This window comes from Ziziphus jujuba, chromosome 7, assembly GCF_031755915.1.
Source record: "Ziziphus jujuba cultivar Dongzao chromosome 7, ASM3175591v1".
Lineage (NCBI taxonomy): Eukaryota > Viridiplantae > Streptophyta > Magnoliopsida > Rosales > Rhamnaceae > Ziziphus > Ziziphus jujuba.
The window spans coordinates 6,902,542-6,923,170 of NC_083385.1; the positions used below are offsets into that span (position 1 = coordinate 6,902,542).

The 20,629-nt window shown below is 35.5% G+C and overlaps 2 protein-coding genes across 2 annotated transcripts; both read left to right on the forward strand.

Annotated features, from left to right (window-relative positions):
- The first annotated feature begins 8,701 nt into the window (after positions 1–8,701).
- On the forward strand, positions 8,702–11,416 carry LOC107435134 (receptor-like protein 7). Its single transcript, XM_060818854.1, has one exon. The coding sequence runs from the start codon at positions 8,702–8,704 to the stop codon at positions 11,414–11,416; it is 2,715 nt and encodes a 904-aa protein (XP_060674837.1).
- Positions 11,417–18,783: 7,367 nt separating this feature from the next.
- Positions 18,784–19,890, forward strand: LOC107435135 (receptor-like protein 7). The gene has a single exon (XM_016046690.2). The coding sequence runs from the start codon at positions 18,784–18,786 to the stop codon at positions 19,888–19,890; it is 1,107 nt and encodes a 368-aa protein (XP_015902176.2).
- The last annotated feature ends 739 nt before the right edge of the window (positions 19,891–20,629 follow it).

Consider the following 20,629-nt stretch of genomic DNA (forward strand, 5'->3'; position numbering starts at 1 on the left):
AAATGCAAATTGTGTCTTTCGTCCTTTAGGGGATTCAATTACAATTCCCACCCCTGCTGAAGTCTGCGTCCTTGATCCGTCAAAACTCAATTTCCAAGGTGTAAGGGAAATTGAAGCTATCTCTATTGGTTCCATTCCACCCTCCACCTCTAAACACGGATGGTCGGCCAAAAAGTCTGCCAAAGCTTATCCTTTCACTGCTTTTTGGGACACATACTTAAATGCAAATTCTAACAATGCTATTGTCCACTTTTCAATCCGCCCTCTGATAATGGGTTTTGACAGCATATACTTGATTAAATTAGTTTGAGAAATAATAAACACCATAGTCGGTAACATGTAGTGACGTAACTTTGTTGTTGCAAAATATAATGCCAAGCATAACTTTTCCATCGGAGAATACTTCAGCTTATTTGGCATGAGAATTCTACTCAAGTAATATATAGCCTACTCTTTTCCTAATTCATTATCTTAGGCTAGTAGATAGCCAACGATATTTTCTGAGGCCGAAATATACAGTTTGAGCGGCTGATTTTTCCGAGGAGGCATAATGACTGGTGGTTTTGCCAGGTATTTTTTTTTATTCGATCGAATGCCTCTTGATGATGACTTTCCCATTCAAATTCCTTTTCATTCTTCAATTTTAGTAACTTTGAGAAATGTTGAATTTTTCTAGATGTATTAAAGATGAATCTTCTAAGGAAGTTGATCTTTCCAATAAGACTTTGCAGCTCTTTTTTATTCTACGGCGGTTTAGCTTCCAAAATTGCCCAAACTTTATTTTTGTCAACCTCAATGCCTCTTTGATGGACTAAAAATCCTAGAAAGTTACTTGCAGAGACACTAAATGCACATTTTATAGGATTCATCTTCAACTTGTGTTTTCTCATCTGCTCGAATGCCTTTCTCAAATCAGCCATATGATCTTTCATGACATCAGATTTCACAATGACATCATTATTATAAACCTCTAGAATATGCCCAATCATATCATGGAAGATTGCATTCATTGCTCTTTGGTATGTAGCTCCTGCATTCCTCAGACCAAATGGCATGACAACCCATTCGAAATGTCCATCCATGAAAGATAGAATTACATGCTTGGCCGCTCCATCCACAAGTAAATCGAACACTGGCATAGGATACTCATATTTGGGTGTAGCTAGGGGTGGGTTCGGTGCGGTTTGGTTCGGTTTTATAGATTTTTTTAAACCGAACCGACCAATTCGGTTTGGATTGGATACGAAACCAAACCAAACCGACCACTATGTTCAACCCGAACCGAACCAAACCGATGATCATTGGTCGGTTTGGGTTGGGTTAACGGTTTAGGTCGGTTTGGATCTCAGCCCAAATTTTTTTATTTATGCTATTTTGAGATAAAAATTGTACACATTGGGTTCAAAATTGTATAAAGTTTTTTTAGGCCTTTTTAATTATCAATCTTCAATCATATTCATGCATTATATTTTGAATTAAGCATATTTTTCAAGCTATTATCTAAATTAAATAATATCTAAATTAAATAATTTTAATATACATTCAACTAGCAAAAATACCAAATAAACTAACTATTAACTACAATGCAACATGAAACCATACAACTACAATACAAGTAAGATAATACAAAATAAAACCATATAACTATAATATAAGTCTACAACTACAACCTAATTATACAAATACATCATACACCAATAAATAAATTCTATAACAAATCTACAACCATTATTAATTATAAAATAGAATACAATCCATATTTGAAATCTTAAATTTTAAAATGAACTTATAATTAAATAAACTAACAACCCATAAAAATAAAAATTATTTTAAAAAGTCTTCTTCCACACTCTTCAATCCCATTCTCACAATAAATAAAATAATAGTTTTATTTTATAATTATATACTATATTTATATATAAAAGTAAAATAAAATGTTAGTTTAATTGATGATCGGTTTGGTTCGGGTTGGGTTGGATAAATTTTATCCAACCTACAACCCGAACCGACCATTTCGGTTTTTTTTTTTATATATTTAACCGAACCAAACCGATTAATAAATTAAAACCAACCCAAACCAAACCAAATATGTCGGTTTGGTCGGTTTGATCGGTCCAGTTCGGTTTTTGCCCAACCCTAGGTGTAGCCAAATTCATATTTCGGAAATCGATACATACTCTTAGCTTTCCATTCTTCTTCACCACTAGGACTACATTAGATAACCACTCTACATATCGAGTTGTCTTGATGAAGCCGGTCTTTACCAACCTCTCAATTTCTTCTTTCACCTTAAGTGTGACATTTTCCTCGGTGGTTGTTTATGTGCCCGAAATCCTTCCTTGTTGGCAAACGATGTTCTACCAATTTTTTATCCAAGCCAGGCATCTCATGGTAATCCCATGCAAAACAATCTTTGAACTCCTTCAGAAGTTCAATAATTTTGTCTCATAAATCAGCTTCCAATAAGCCGCTTACAAATGTTGGCTGAGGATCTTCATCAGTACCTAAGTTTACTTCTATTAGTGGATCCTGAACCTCGACTTTGGAGTCATCCATCTTAACTGGTGCCAACTGAATCTCATCGAAGATGGGCTTATCATCAACACCGGAATCATCCTCCATAATACATTCGACCAAGTTTATAGCAGAATTAACTTCCAACTTCTTTTCTACCATATACGCCATTAACTTCCTAATGGTGGTTTGAATTGCCACTATCTTTTCTTCTTCTTTTTAGAGTATATTCATTAAGAACTATTTATGCTAATATCTAATATTCGGGCTACTGTCGGTCGAAGCAGCTCATCCCCAAGTTCCTTTGCTACCTTGTGCAACCTTTTGATATCTTTCCAGGCCATGACCCCTACAGGGTGGCCTTGCTTGTCATTACCAAAAAATTGGACCAGGCCGACTTCATCCTCGGAGTACCAAGCTTCAACTGCATTAACACTAACTAAGAAGGGTCGACTATCAGCCTGAACCACTTCAACCTCCTCGCCATTCCAAAACCACAAAGCTTAATGCAAGGACGACGGCACACACAAACTTGCATGGATCCAATCACAACCCAATAAGACATTGTAGCTAGATTTGGATTCCATGACAAAAAATGATATGATGATAGACTTTTCCCCCACAGTAATCTCCACTGGAAGAACACCCTTTGCCTTTGTAACTCCTCCTTGGAAGTTGCTAACTGTCAACTCGATTGGGATAAGGTCATGTTTGCTTTTGGATAACTTAGCCAACATTGAAGCAGGCAAAATAGTCATCGCGGCTCCATTGTCTACCAAAACCCTATTTACAGGCATGCCATCAAAATGAACATTAATATAGAGTGGCTTCAAATGTTGTGCCATTCTTTCTGTCGGTTTCTTCAAAATCATCTCTTGAGGGTGAGAATAATCTAACTCCTTCCTTAAAGGCTCAGTGTCCTCTACAATCTCTACCTTGATGTCTCCGTCTTCCATAACATCCCCTTCCATCACACTTACTTGGTTAGGGTGAGCTTCAAATGCTAATGGCAAGACAACGACCATATTACAAGTCACTTCATCCATGGTTCCAAATTTGACCCTCAACTTCTTATTGGTTGAAGAATCAATCATGTCTTCCTTCATAAGGTCGTCATCCAAATTCTTTATGCATGGGATAACTTCAGCGCTTTGCTTCCTAACCTATACCATAGATTGCTTATTTACTTCAGAAGGGACGGATTCTGATGAGACAACGAACTTTTTAGCCGTTAATTAGGCCATCCTCTTCAAACCCTCTAGCCTATCTTCTGTACCACAAAGGTGCGACTTTAATTCCTTCAATACATTATCATCTTTCTGATTTTCAGGCCGAGTTAATATTGTCATTGGCCTTTTTTCAGCAGCTTTCTCATGAGCTTTTGATTCTTCTGCCAATCTTCTAGCTGCAGCATGTTGCCATTGCATCCGTCTCTTCTGAGTCCTGGTGAGCGGCTGATAATGCTTATATTCTGCTCGGTACCAGCGGCCTATTTCTGTAATCGGTGGCTGAAATATCCTTGGCTTCTCAATTGTATGAGAAACCAATCCTTTTCGATTTTCTCTTAAAAATGTTAGCTGAAGCTTGGAGTCAAATTGCCCCCCCTGGTATTAATGGGTCAGCTTCCGATGCCCATCTTGCACCTTTGGCCTTAAGCACTGGAACACTGACTTCGGACTATGAGGTCTGTAATTCTTTGGTGGCGATTTTACCACATTCTACTCACATATGTTTACAGGTTGCTTCTCTCCATCATCAAATTCATGCTTGCAATGAGTACAAAGTACCTGAGTAGATGGTTTGGCCCTTTTGGCTGAATACTCATTCTTTGATCTGTTTTTCCTTTTCCAGACTCTACTAGATGAGGGTTGTCCTAAATAAACCTTGACTTTAGGTTTGGTCAAATCATAAATGTTAGCTAAAACCATATCCACTTCGGCCGATGGGAAAGGATTGCTATCCACCTCTATCACGTCCTTTACTTTTTCCAGGAACTTCAAGGTACCCTTATCAATTAGTGCTTGGATGGCATTTCGAAACACCACACTGTGAACAGTTTGATGTGTCCACATACCATGCCACTTGCAGTATGGTTTCTTTTTAGTTTCTTCAGTTGTGGGTAAAACATGGCCATTAGGTGATTTAATTACCTTGTCGGCCAATAGATGGTCAAAAATTTGATCAGCTTTGGAAATGTCGAAACTATAGACTTTCTCCGGCTCGAGCTGATTCTTTTTCGTATCCATGACCAATTGAGCAATCCTCTGGTTCCTTGTTGGTCTAGCTAAGGCTTTGCATACATATGGCCTAGTGGCCACTACCTCAGCAGCATCGATTTCGACGGAGGCATCCTTGATTCCTTTGTCTTCAGCTTTGATCAAGTAAATCTCCATATTTGGGTCTCTATAGTATGATCCCTGACATGAGTTCTTCCTCTGATACTCTTCCTTTAAAATACTATCGTATCTAGATGCTCGAGAGACTAACTCGAACAAATCATGAAACTCTGTCCCCTCAAACTTCTTCTAAAGCTTATAGCTCAGTCCGTTCTAGGCTGGCTTGACAAACTCTCTTTCTGGTATATCCAAGTGACTTCTGATCCTTGCCCTCTTGAACCGGGCAATAAAATTCTCCACTGATTCTCCTTCCATCTGACGCAAAAGAGACAAACCCGCCATGGAGATCTCCGGCTCAATCCTATAAAATTGCTCATGGAATTTCTACTCTCATTCTTGCCATGTATGGATCGAGTTTGGTTGCACGTTGATGTACCACAAGAAAGCAGAACCTGTCAAAGAGTTAGCAAACAAATGGAGCTTTAAAAATTCATTGGCCACAACTTTTCCTCATTGGATAGTGAAGCGGCCGATGTGCTCCACAGTGGATTGATTCTCCTCACCTGAAAACAAGGTGAATTCAGGAAATCTGAATCCTCTTGGAAACTTTATTCGATCAATGGCCTCGGGGTAAGGACTTTTGTAGGATGGTCGATCAACTCTTCTGAATACGAGGTCGATCATCTCCTAGATTATGGTCTCAGCGGCCTCCCTATCCATGTTATGGTCGTTATTCATCCAATTTCAGACATTATGCCCGTGTCTCCATTTTGGCTACACAGAAAGTTTTGACTAAATTGTTCAGCATGCCCCCTACCATGATCTTAACTTTGGATAGGTAGGAAAACATGGGGCTGAAAGTCTGCCCTTCGTCTATTAGCATTATTTACAGCCTGAGGGGCCTGCATGCCATAAGGTGTGGCTTGAAAAGCCTGCACTACATGTGATACGGCCTGAGGGGCTAGTACAATCTGTTCCTCCTACCCATTTCTAACATTCTGGCCTTGGTTTTTAGTTCCTCCTCCACCATAAATTGGGTTCCGAGTTGGTGGGGGAATATAAGGTTGTCATTCTAGCACGACTATCCTTCCTTCATTTTTGTTTGTTCTCACCGGAATAGTTGGTGCATCAGTTCTTGACGTGTTGCATTCAAGCATGGTCGAAAAGGCCTGCACCTATTCTTCTTGGCTAGTAAATGGCCTTACGCCACTCGTCGAGGCTTGAGAAACTTGCAATTATTGACGGAACAAATCCATAATGCCTTCCATCTGACGTTGCTGGGTCTCCTGGAATCATTGTTGGGTTTCTTGGAATAACTCCATCTTCTTTTGACCCTCATTCAGATATCGGGATAGTTCATGGCTTGACTCTTGGGTGGACATCTCCGTCAAGTTGAGAGTCTTACGAACTCCTTTTTCGTTGTTGTTGTTACGGGTGTCGGACTCTAGAGACCTTGATCGAGTCTGAACCATTGTCTTTAGTTGAAAATTTGTGTAGTCCCATTGGGTGTGCCAAAAAGATATGTTGGAACAATGTCGTAAAATTTCCAACAATCTGTCGTCTCCTAAATTTGCGGGCATTCCACTTGATACGAACCTAGGACGACCTGCGCCTAAACCCGTATTATATTAGCTCGGATCTCAATTAAGTTCAAGTTTTAATGGAATGGACCTCAACCCCTAACCAACCTGTGGTTAGAAACCTTAGTATAATGTAGACGCCACAATAGGGGATGGAAAATCTATTGATAAGTCAAGCTAAAACAACCAATTCTCTAATGGTGTTTTAGGTGTTCTCAAAGAACAAAGAGATAATTAATCTCACAAGTATTTTCTTTTTCAAATCAAAGTTGTATTCTTATTGAAAAATAAGCCTTTAAATAGGCTTTGAAAGAAACAAAATAAACCTTAAAAACCCTAGGAAAAACCGGCCACACACATAAAGAAACCTAGTTGGCCGAAACTATACTTCCTTTCCTAATCTAAGTTTGATTAATTAATTCCTTTATATTAAATTAGGAATTAATTAATTTACAATGGAAAGAATAAAATAAAAACCTTCCTAAAGTTATTTGTCCAAAAAATAAATAAATAAAAGCCAAAAAGTAATGGTAGTTTCCTAAAACAAAAAGTAAAAACAAATTACGAAACTAAAAATGGTAATTTTCGGCTATGTTGGTAATGACCCTTCTTTGATCCAATTGGACTCCAAATCAGCTTCAATAATCTTTGTGGAATGCCAAATAAGCTTATTGTGAAGTTCCTCATGTTGCCCTTGCTTGGAAGTGTGAGAAAAGGCTAATACAGTAAAATACAGTAAAGCCAGCAAGGAATACAGCAAATCCGGCCTTTTCTTCCCCTTGTGCGCAAACCACCTTATTGGTTGGCTTTGAAGCTGCTTTGGCTGGTTTCTATGACTCATTCTCCATATGAATTGAACTCATAAGGATGGGGTTCCAATTCATACAACCTGACCTCCATACTGTCACCAAAAACGTCACCCGGGTCCGTTTTGGCTTATATTACTTGTATAAGTAAAACAGGCCTTAGGTTCTTTAGATATGGCCAGCCCCTCTTGACTATGACTTATTCCTTGTATGAAGACAGCAAGATTTTCCTTGAACTTCTTGGCTTGGGCCCTAGTGATCGATCCCACCTTCATTTGTATTGGGTCAGCACCCCAACGGGTTGACGGTTGAACAGTCTCGGGTAGATTCGCATCACCACTTCAAACCTATAACAGTTCAAAGAAAATAAAAGAAAAAGGTACGCCAACTGAATCAAACTTCTCGAGGTGTGTAGAAATCTCTTCAAAGCTAATGGAGCTTCAATTTATATAAGAGAAAATTGGCCAAATACTTCATGCGCTTTCGGTGTGGGACTTTTCCAAAAAAAAACAACTTCAAAATCATAATTTATATATGTGCAAGTTTTGTCTCTTTGTCATCTCCAATCAATGTGGGATTAATACTATTTAATTGATCTTCCAAAAATAATATGTCAATCAAATAAAAATATTAATTTGGAAAATTAATATTATGGTCTAAATAAATATTGATAATAATTTGTTGATATTTGCCATTCTTAAAAGTTGTGGCTTTGCCAATTAAAAGAATTAGATAAAGAAGTTGTTAAAAAATGTTCTTAACATGAATTTCGACATTTATTTTGCAAAACTTATAGGATAATAAATATGCGGGATCATAAAAATACATGATAGAATATAAAAATAAGTGTTCTTTAAATGACCAATTTTTTTCTCTTCCAATATTCTTTCACAACGCCAACAGTATGGAACTGTATGGATCATTTGAATTTAACCAGACATGGTTACTGAACGCCGAAGATTTTGAGCAATTGCCATTTTATATTAATAGTTTAGGGTATATTATACTGTACACTCTCGAAATTTTCTTTTATTACAATCGGATATCCTTATGCTTATATTTTTATAACTTCATAAAAATATCTGGTTGTAATTAAGAGAAACTTAGAAAGTGTGCAGTATAATATATCCAAATAGTTTATCTTAATGGATTTTTTCTTTTTTGGATAAAAAATAATTTATCTAAATCCGTAGAAAAAAGCTAAATTACGCTCAGTGGGTCACATCTCTCGTTGTTCAAGAAAGGACAAATAATAATAAATGACCATTGACTAACTTTAGCGGTGAACGTAAACTTTTTAAAGTCTATACATATATGATATAAAAATCGTATTTATAGCTGTCCACGTTTTCTTGCTCCATATATGATAACCTTATTTTCTAGTTTGGTACTAGCACTTCCATGGTTATAATAGACATATAGTAAAGAAAAGAAACAAAACAATCGAAGCTAAACATATATACATATGGGATTGAATATTTTGCTACTTCTGTTTTTGAAACTTAGTTTGTTGTATGAGATTGTTATCGCTGATCATGATCACTACTCTTTTACTTCTATGCAGCTTGCAAGTTGTCATGAAGACGAGAAGTTAGCCTTGTTGAAATTCAAGGATAGCTTTCTCATTAACAAATCTGCTTCTGGCTACGAAGGTGGTTATCCCAAAGTTTTACAGTGGAATAATCCGCAGCAAGGAGAAACAAGTAGTGGAAATTGCTGTTCGTGGGATGGCGTTGAGTGTGATGAGGAGACAGGTAATGTGATTGGGCTTGACCTTAGCGGTAGTTGTCTTTATGGCACTATCAACTCTACCAGCACCCTTTTTAACCTTGTTCATCTTCGGAGGTTGAATCTTTCTGATAACCATTTCAATTACTCTCTGATTCCCACTTCTATGGGACAATTTTCAGAGATGACCCATCTTGATCTCTCTGCTTCTGCTTTTTCTGGTCAAGTCCCCGTTGAAATTTCCAAAATGTCTAACTTATCCTCCCTAGATTTGTCTGAAAACTATTTGGAGCTTAAAAATCCCAATATGAGAAGCCTGGTGCAAAATTTGAGTACTGGTTTAGAAATACTTAATCTCAACCATGTACTCATATCATCCGAAGTACCCGATGTCCTTGCAAATTTCACTTCCTTGACATTGCTGGGTCTTTATGATTGTGAACTGCAAGGTGAATTTCCTGCGAAGATTTTTCAACTTCCAAATCTAGAAAATCTTAGTATAGGATCCAACAGCAATCTCAGTGGCTATTTGCCTGAATTCCTCCGACCAAGTCCTCTCAAAATATTAAACCTTGAAGGTACCAAATTTTCTGGAAGCCTACCATCTTCAATCCAAATGCTCGATTCATTAGAGTTGCTATCTGCTAGTCAGTGCCATTTTTCAGGGCCTATTCCATTTTCACTTGGGAAACTTACCCAACTTACCGAGATATACCTTGGAGAGAACAGTTTAAATGGATCCATCCCGTCTTCTCTTCAGAACCTCACCCTACTCACTCATCTAGGACTTGAATACAATCAAATGACCGGTCCCATCCCATCTTCACTCAGGAACCTTACCCAACTGATCCAACTTCGTCTTAACAGAAATAAATTTCATGGTCCAATTCCACAATGGTTATCCAAACTCAATAATCTAAAGTTGCTTGGCCTTAATCATAACAATTTAGGTGGCACAGTGAAATTCAACATGTTTTTTAACATGGAAAGTCTCACTGACCTCCAAATAGGTCATAACAATCTGACACTGCTGTTTGATGAGAAAGTATACATGAATGCAACATTTGCAAAGTTCACCACTTTAGGATTGAGTTCGTGCAACTTACTTGAGTTTCCTGATTTCCTTTGGCATCAAAACAAGCTTGAGATGTTGGTAGTTGAATCCAACATGCTACGAGGTCCACTTCCCATTCCTCCACCATCGATCAAGAAATTTTTGGCTAGAGACAATATGCTAACGGGAGACATTTCACCACACTACTGCAATCTGGCTTCTCTTGATGCACTTTCTTTGTCGGATAACATGTTGAGCGGCACAATTCCAGGATGCTTTGAAAATTCTACTTTGCTATCACTATTGGATCTGAGAAACAACTCTTTTCATGGAATCATTCCTGAAATATGCAAAACTGGAGGAAATCTGGAAATGATTGATCTGAGCGATAACCAATTGCGGGGACATCTTCCACGTTCCTTGTCCAATTGTATGATGCTTCAAGTTCTGGCTGTCTCAAACAATCAATTGAATGATGTTTTCCCTTCTTGGTTGGGATCTCTTCCCGAGTTACGACTGCTAACTCTGCGTCATAATTGGTTCCACAGTATCATTGGAGAACCGGAAAACGATATGCAGTTTCCCAAGTTGCAAGTCATTGATCTATCTTACAACAATTTCACAGGTGAGCTGCCATCCCAATACATCTCCAATTGGAATTCCATGAAAGCTATCAATGTCATCAGCACTGATGTAACATATATGAATTCTATATTGCATTATATTGTTTCGGGAACTACTCGTTCGAGATTAATTTACCTTTATGGAATCACGATAACACATAAAGGGGTAGAGAGGTACCATGTATACATCCAAGATAATTTTGCTGCCATTGATCTATCATGCAATAGATTTGAAGGGAAGATTCCCATATTGATTGGTAATCTAAAGGCCCTTCGCTCACTCAACCTTTCCAACAACATACTCACTGGTCAGATTCCATTAGCATTGGAAAACCTCAATGACCTTGAATCATTGGACATTTCTCAAAATAGTCTCTCTGGTGCAATCCCCCAACAATTGTCACAGCTCGGCTTCCTTTCCATCTTTGATGTCTCTCACAACAATCTTACAGGGCCTATACCTCATGGGAAACAATTTGATGCATTTGACAATACTTCATTTGAGGGTAACCCTGGATTGTGTGGTGCTCTATTATCAAAGAAATGTGAAAATTCAATGTTGTTGCCACCACCAAATTCAGCTTTCGAAAAAGATGATGGTGATTCGGTGTCTCAACTCAAATTAGATTGGAAATTTGTGTTGGCAGGATATACAAGTGGACTGGTTGTTGGAATAATTCTTAGCGACCTTGTGATCGTGAGGAGACATGGATGGTTGGTTAAGATCAAAAGGAGAAGAGGGAGGCGGAATTGGAGAAGCTGGCATACAGACTGATCTCCTTCGATATTTGTTAGATGTTAATCTTCTTCTTCCTTTTTTTTTTTTCGTTTTCTTGCTTTTTTTTTAGATGTTATTTATTTCTGGTGTGCATTTGTGCTGTCACTGTGAATTGTCCTACGAGAGAAAATCTTATATAAGAATGGTGCATAAATTTTCAGCAAATCTGTATTATACTATTGTATTAGGAGAGTTTTTCACTTGATTTGCTACTATCAATTTCTTATGCACTAAATATCATGTGATGTAAAATCATGTAGCAAAGGCAGAGCAGGATTTCTAAATGGTGGAGGCAAATAAAACATTAATATAAAATTTTAGTTTAATTACCAAAAAAAACAAAACAAAAAGCAAATGGTTAGCAATACGTTAAAAAAATGCTTAATATAGCATAATAAACCAATCATTGTTTAAACAAATAAGATTATACAATAAAATGTAATATATTCTTTAAAAAAACTACTATTTTTAGAAAAGATAAAACTACTTAAATTTAAGAAATTTTATTTAGAATTGATTTAGGCATGATTTAATAAAAATATGGTTTAAATTTATAATAAAATGGTAATACTCCTATAAAAATACCTCTGAAATTTATTTTTAGTTAAAAAAGTTTGAATAGAATAAATAATAAAGAGACTCTGTTTTTGTTTTTGGTTTTTTTTTTTTTTTTTTGGTTTAACAACATGAAGAGAATTATATAAAAAAAATTGAATACAATTATTTTATCTTAAGTAATTTTCAGATTTATCTTTTTTATTTGATAAAAGAACTATAGGATTTATCTTAAAATACTTCCCACAAGATCTCCTTTCTGGATTGTTTTTATGGTGGCAGCCCAAGTGAGGTAATGAGAATATCTACATTTTTTATTTTATATTTTTAGCAAGTGTAGGAATAACTTCCTAAAATATTCATTTTGATGACTTTTAAAAATTAATATTTTTACTTAACTTAATTATAATTAGCATTAATTTAATATGTATCACTTATTGTGATATAAAATTTGCTAAAAGAAATAGGAATTGATAGATTTTACTTTCCTAATAATAATCATAAATGAGAAGTAATTCAAAGTGACATCGTTGACCTTTTTACCTACACTATAAACCATGTATATGAGGGGGCAAAAAGGTATAAATATTAATCTTTTTTTTTTTTTTTAAATCACATAACAAGGATATACATGGAAATTCAAAATTTAGCGTGGGGCAGCTGGCTCCCCCCATGAACAAGTAAACATTGATTATGTTTGTAGAAGAAAGAGAGTTGGAAAGAGCATATTGCGGAAAAAATAATATTGGACGAAGACTAAAACTATCGCGTATCAACTATCAAGTATTACATACGCCAGGAACAATGAAAAATGACACAAAGTCTTTGATTTCGACTTTTAATGAGTAAAGAATGCGCTGTAGACAAATTTTGAGTGAAAGACTAATTCAATATGTTATGATATTAGATTTCTATTTGCAATTTGAATTCTTAACTATCTCATGAATGGCACGGCAAAGATTAGATTCTACAATTACTTATTATTAATTCTTGACCGAATTATATATATATATATGTATATATATATTATTTAAGTATTTTGAAAGGACAAATATAGAGCTCACAAAATTTTTGAAGTAGAGAGGCAGTTTATCCATGTAACGGAAATAAAACTACAACTTTTTCACTAAGTGAGAGAGTTGGCAAACTTGCAGGAAGGGATTTATATTTGGTATGGTGTTCCTTAATTAAATATTAGGAATTCTTTTTCACCAAATGCATTTTTATTCTCAATCTGTTATTCATTGACCATGAATCATCAATGCTATACACAATTTATCATTGATTTTTTGTTAACCAAAATATATTGAATACTAAAGAAAACAAAGAATGAAAGAGGAAAGATATTTAGATAGTGTAGTACTGATTAATGACAGAATCGATATCAAAACCTCTTAGATTTGCAAATGATAACCCTGGCTTTCAAAGTGTGAAGCTCTCCTCAAAAACAAAGATCAAGAAATTTAACAACGAGATCAGTAAGATAAAGTTTATAATTTGAATAGAATGACTAACCCTGCAAACCGTGCAAGCCTCCTTGCTTCCTCTGCCATGAGATCGATTCATAGATATTTATGATCATAGTGGAATTACACGTGGAAATTGTAACGCATAGATGCTTTTGCAGCAGTCATTAAAAGCTCCAAACCTCCATTATATCTAAACATTTGCAACTTTAGAAAATGGGGTTGTCGTTTATGAACTCGCTAAACTAGTAGATATGTTTGCTTTTCATCTTGCTTTCTCTAACTGTGTGTCCTCGTCTATATGCTGCAGCCATCTTACCATAACAATGAGAGTGATAAGGATCATATCTCCCCTTGACTCTACTCCTAATATTCTGTCCTTATATGTATTATTCTGTCCTTAACATTTCGTATATATATATTTGTTGTATCTCTTGCCAATATGTGATTGTATCTATACTTGGTATGTACTACTGGCAGCTATGTTTGTAACAGTCCAGACCATCCGTATGAGATATTGTCCGTTTTGGGTCCAATCAGCATGGTTTTGTCAAAATGCGTCTCAGTGGTACTAGGCCCAACCGAGATACTGTCTGCTTTGGAAGTAAGGTGGTGAGCCTAAACCTTCCCCAAGCGGAAGTAAGGTGGTGAGCCTAAACCTTCCCCTCACAATTTTTAAACTCGTTTCAAGGGAAAGGTATCCACACCTTCTAATAAAGTATACTTTGTTCCCCTTTCCAACCGACGTGGGGCTTCACAATCCACCCCTCTTAGAGCCCAGCGTCCTCGCTGGCACACCGATCCGGGTACTAGCTCACCACAACCTCAAGGTTTTACATTCCCATATGCGAAGGCCTCGCACGAGTTAAGAGTCCCACCCGCATGAGATATTGTCCGCTTTGGATCCAGCCCGCACGGTTTTGTTAAAACGCGTCTCAATGGTTAGGGATCCCACCCTAACCCCTACCAGTCCCACTGGTCCAGGCCTCCCAGGCCTAACCGAGATACTATCCGCTTTGAAAGCAAGGTGGTGAGCCCAAACCTTTCCCTCACGGTTTTTAAATGCGTCTTAAGGGAAAGATATCCACACATTCTTATAAGATATGCTTCGTTCCCTTTTCTAACCGATGTGGGACTTCACAATGTTGTCATATCAAAGCTTTGTAATTGTATTTAACTCATGATTCTAATTCAATGGACATACGGCATCTTATTCATTATTTCATTCTTCCTCTTCAGAGAGGACTACCTTGCTGTAATTCATTGAAAGCTTTGTCATCGACAAGTCCACTTCTGGTTATGAGTGTGCTTATCCCAAGGTTTTATCATAGAAACCTGATCACAGTGGAAGCACAAGCAATTGTTGTGTCTAGTGTAATGAAGCAATTTTAGATTTTTTATGTTAAATGTAAACTTTTTCTTTTTGTTTGCTTAATTGTTTGAATGCAATTACAAGGCAAAAAAATATATATATATATTAATAATGTTAATTTAACAAAAGAGTTTTACTAAATATCAATAATATTTATAAAAAAATATTAAAAAATCATATATATGCATATTTTTATCAATAATATTTACTAACCATCAATAATATTTACTAAACTATGATTTTTTTTTTAATTTTTTCATTAAAAATTTTTATAAACATTTTTTATGTTTAGTAAATTTTTTGCCAAATCAACATTATTGATAGATTTTTTTTATCTTTTAATTTCCTTGCAATAATTAAGCAAATAAAAATAAAAAAAATTATATTTAATAAATAATGTCCAAAATTTACACTAGACAAATTTATCTATCATATTTATGGAGAAAATTAATATCACAAGTTATAAGTCTACCTACCTATCATTATATTTTTTTACAATAATAAATTTAATGTTTGTGTAAATATTATCAAATAAATAAAAATTAAAATGTAGATAAAAATTAAAAATCTTTGTGGATCAATTTTAGGACATATAATAAATGATTATTGACTGACTTTGTCGTGAACGTAAAAACTGGTTAAAGTCAATCCGTATGATATAAAAATTGTATTATAACTTAATATAATTTATATCTGTCCATTTTTTTTCATATATATATATATATATATATAGGATAATTCTATGATCAGAACGGTTCTGATATGGACCAAAAGAAAAGGTGACATTTTTTAAACGTCACTTTTTCTCTGTCTGTATGAGAGAAAAGACGATGTTTTTTTCTAAAAAATCATCGTCTTTTTTTTTTATTTGGATCAGTACCGTTCTAATTATAGAAAAACTTTATATATATATATATATACACACACACACACACATAAGAACCTTTTTAATTACATACTAGCACTTCCATGGTTATAGACTTCTAGTAGAGAAAAAGAAACAAAACAATCGAAGCTTAACATATATATTACATATAATGGGATTGACCATTTTGCTGTTTCTGTCTTTGAAATTTAGTTTGTTGTATGAGATTATAAATAATAGTTTTTTAAAAGTGTATTATCTAAATAAAATAATGACAAAATTAAAAAAAATAACAAATGAAAATTTTTTTTTATAAAATTTTTATACAACTCATATATATAAATATTTCCTTAATCGTTATTTATTATTTATTATTTTTTTGTATTAATGAATATTCCCCACCTAAGGCTCGCGACTTTGCTAGATTGCAAACTTTAGCTGCAGAAAAATAAAGTAAAAAATAAAAAAGACAAAAAAGTGTAAAGTTCGCGTGTTAATGGAAAACAAAGTTTCTAGCCAGTCTTCCACGTTAGCTTGTAGCTACAAAAATCACATGGACTAGGGACTAAAGACTTTATAGTCTTGAATGAAAAAAAAAAAAAAAAAAAATTTGTGTTATAACTTAATAATTGGGTGGATTCCATTTTGTGCATGTATTAGAGGCTTTCAAATTGGGGAATGAAAGTATCTGTTAGGGAAAGTACATAGAAGTCTTCGGCAACGGTTCTAAAATCTCTGTGGGCCAGTTCTAGAAAGGACAAATAATTAATGACTATTGACTGACTTTGTGGTGAACTTGAACTCGTTAAAGTCAAAACAAGTGATACAAAAATTGTATTATAACTTAATAATTTATAGCCGTCCATGTTGAAATTTCCAACTTGTCTGACGTATGCACCCTGGCCTTGTCTGAAAATTTTTTGGAGCTTAAAAATCCCAATATGAGAAGCCTAGTGCCGAATTTGACTGCTTTTGAAGTACGTAATCTCAACCATGTACACATATAATCCACAGTATCCGATTTCCTAGCAAATTTCACTTTCGACATCGCCGGGTCTTTATGGTAGTGAACTGCAGGGTGAATTTCCTGCAAAGATTTTTCAACTACCAAATCTAAAAAATCTTAGTATAGGATCCAATAGCAATGTCAGTGGCTATTTGCTCTAATTCCTCCGACCAAGCCATCTCAAAATATTATACCTTGTGGGTGCCAGGTTTTCTGGAAGCCTACCATCTTCAATCCAAATGCTTGACTCATTAGAGTTTCTATCTGCTAGTCAATGCCATTTTTCAGGGCCTATTCTATCTTCACTAGGGAAACTTACCCAACTTACGTACGGAGCTATACCTTGGAGAGAACAGCTTAAATGGATCCGTACCTGTCTTCTCTTCAGAACCTCACCCAACTCGCTCATCTAGGACTTGAATACAATCAAATGACCGGTCCAATCCCATCTTCACCCAGGAATCTTATCCAACTGATTCAGCTTCGTCTTAACAGAAATAAATTTCATGGTTCAATTCCACAATGGTTATCCAAACTCAATAATGTAAAGTTGCTTGGCTTTAATTATAATAAATTTAGGTGGTACAGTGAAATTCAACATGTTTTTTTGACATGGAAAGTCTCACTGACCTCCAAATAGGCCATAACAATCTGACACTGCTGATTGATGAGAAAGCTAACATGAATGCAACACTTACAAAGTTCACCACTTTAGGATTGAGTTCGTGCAACTTAATTGAGTTTCCTGATTTCCTATGGCAGCAAAACAAGCTTGAGATTTTGATACTTGAATCCAACATGTTACGAGGTCCACTTCTCATTCCTCTACCATCAATCAAGAAATTTTTGGATGGAGACAACATGTTAAATTTTTATTTAGGAAATGTCAACATTATCGGAATCCGTAATTAATAAATATAATTTTAAATTTCAATTTTTAATGCAATTTAAATACTGAAAAAAAAAATTGATAACAATTTTAACATCAAAAACTTGATTTGAACCTATATATATATATATATATATATTAATTTTGTTAAAAAGCGCTTGACCTCCTTCATAGTATGAGCACCTACCATCAATCAACATATTGCTTAACAAAGGCTTCCTAGAATATGTTGCTTAATATTAAGCACATATACTATGAAGGGGGATGGAAGCTTTCTATAGCAAAACTTACACATACAAATATATATATATATATATATATATACGGAAATTTTATTGTGAGGATGGTCCGCATGAGGACCGCAATATTAGTGACGGTTTTTCATAGTATTAACGACGGTTTCTTAGAAAATCGTTACCAATACTATGAAAAACCGTCACCAATACTGTAGTCCGCATGAGAACCGTCCGTACCATAGACGGACTATATATATATATTTCATTTTAGTGGTGCCATCTCTTAATTAAATTTTATTTTTGAATTATTGATTTCCTATGCCATAAGAAATAAACTAAATAATTTGTATAGAATTTTCACATAAAATATTTTGTTTTCAAGCATAGAAAGTAGGTGTTAAATTACATGGCCAAACAAGAGGTTAAATATATTTTTAGTCATTTCACTTTGAAAAGAATCAGCAAAAAAATATAAATAAATAAATAAAATTGACGAAAGAAAAACATGGAAAAAGAAGAAACAGAAAGAATATCAATATATGGATAAAGATGGAAGAGCATGTTGGACCAAATATATAATTGGGTATCAAAAGTTTTTTTGAGCCAGTTTTTCTCTTTTGGCGGCCAGCTTCGTCAATCAACCAAGTCTTTGAACAGGAAGCTAATTGTGTTAAGGCAAGTGCAATAGTCTTTATGAATGGTTTTGGTAGACAATCACTATGGTGCAAGTATAAACATGTTGAATTAAGTTGATGTAATACAAGTATTATATCCTTCACATGAGACCAAGTTGACAATAAGAAGATTCACATGCAACGTCATGAATATGGGCAAGCTTGATCATAATATATTGGTCCATACATGTTTCTCTTTCTATATTAATGATATAGGAACCTTTACTAAAATTACCTCAACTTCCATGCATACGATAAAGAAAGAATCATCCATAACATGCGAGGCTTTATATATTACAAAATGGGATTGGCTATGTTGCTGCTTCTGTTTCTGAAAGTAAGTTTGTTGTATGGGATTGTTGTTGCTCATCATGATCAATATAACTACTCTTTTACTTCTTTGCAGCCTGCAACTTGCCATGATGATGAGAAGTTAGCCTTGTTACAATTCAGAGATAGCTTTCTCATTAACGAATCTGCTTCTGGCTATGAAGGTGCTTACCCCAAGGTTTTACAATGGAATTCACAAGGAGAAACAATTAGTAATTGCTGTTCATGGGATGGCATGGAGTGTGACGAGGAGACTGGTAATGTAATTGCTCTTGACCTTAGCAATAGTTGTCTTTATGGTTCTATCAACTCTACCAGCAGCCTTTTTCGCCTTGTTCATCTTCAGAGATTGAATCTTGCTGATAACCATTTCAATTTCTCTCAGATTCCTACTTCTATTGGACAATTTTCAGGGATGACCCATCTTAATCTTTCCTATTTTGCATTTTCTCGTCAAGTCCCTTTCGACATTTCACATTTGTCCAACTTATCCTCCTTGGATTTGTCTTTCAATTACAATCAAAATAGCGAAAAGGAGATTTTGGAACTTAAAAATCCTGATCTGACAACCTTACTGCAAAATTTGACTGGTTTACAAATTCTCAATCTCAATTATGTAGACATATCATCCGTGGTACCCAATTTCTTTGCAACTTTCACCTCCTTGACATCGCTCCTTCTTTATGATTGCGAACTGCAGGGTGAATTTCCTGCGACAATATTTCAACTTTCATATATACAAATTCTGAATATAGGATCCAATAGCAATCTCACTGGTTATTTGCCAGAATTCCTCCGACCTAGTCCTCTCAAAATATTAAGACTTGAAGGTACCAAGTTTTCTAGAAGCCTGCCATCTTCAATCCAAATGCTTGAATCATTAGAGAGGCTAACTACTGGTGGATGCTATTTCTTGGGGCCTATTCCATTTTCACTAGGGAAACTCACCAAACTTAGCATGCTACACCTTGGAGACAACAGTTTAAATGGATCCATCCTGTTTTCTCTTCAGAACCTCACCCAACTCACTTTTCTAGCACTTCAAAGCAATCAAATAACAGGTGCAATCCCATCTTGACTAGGAAACCTTACCCAACTGATTGTGCTTAATCTTTACCGAAACAAATTTCATGGCTCAGTTCCGCAATGGTTGTCCACACTCAATAATCTAGAATTTCTTTCATTGAGTGACAACCATTTAGGTGGCACTATGAAATTTGACATGTTTTTTAACATGAAAAGCCTCATTGGACTCCAAATAGGCCACAACAATCTGACACTGCTGTTCGAGAAAGGAAATAGGAATGCAACACGTCCAAAGTTTAACCTTGTTGGATTGAGTTCATGCAACTTAGTTCAGTTTCCTGATTTCCTTAGGCATCAGAACAACCTTGAGACATTGATACTTGCATCCAACAAGCTTCGAGGTCCACTTTTTATTCCTCCACCAACGATCAAGAAAATTTTGGCTGGAAACTGTGAAGTCCAGCCGTACCACACTGCACCGACAGTGTGAAACCAGCAGCTCACCATTTTTGACAATGGTCATTGCTGCATTTAACACCGAACTCCAACTTGCTCAACAATTGTGGACAATGTTAGAAGGCCGGTGCTGAACGTCAGAAGAGGTTGAAAATGGAGGACATGCACCGAATTTGTAAGCCTATAAATAGGCTCCATCCCATTGCATGCAAGCCAAGCTAAGTCGAGCAAGCTCAATATCATCCCAAGTGAGGAGTATTGAGAGTAAACTCCGAGAGAGAGTGTTTAAGTTCCAGAGAGAGCTTGAGAGAAGAGTGAGCAATTCCAGAGAGAAT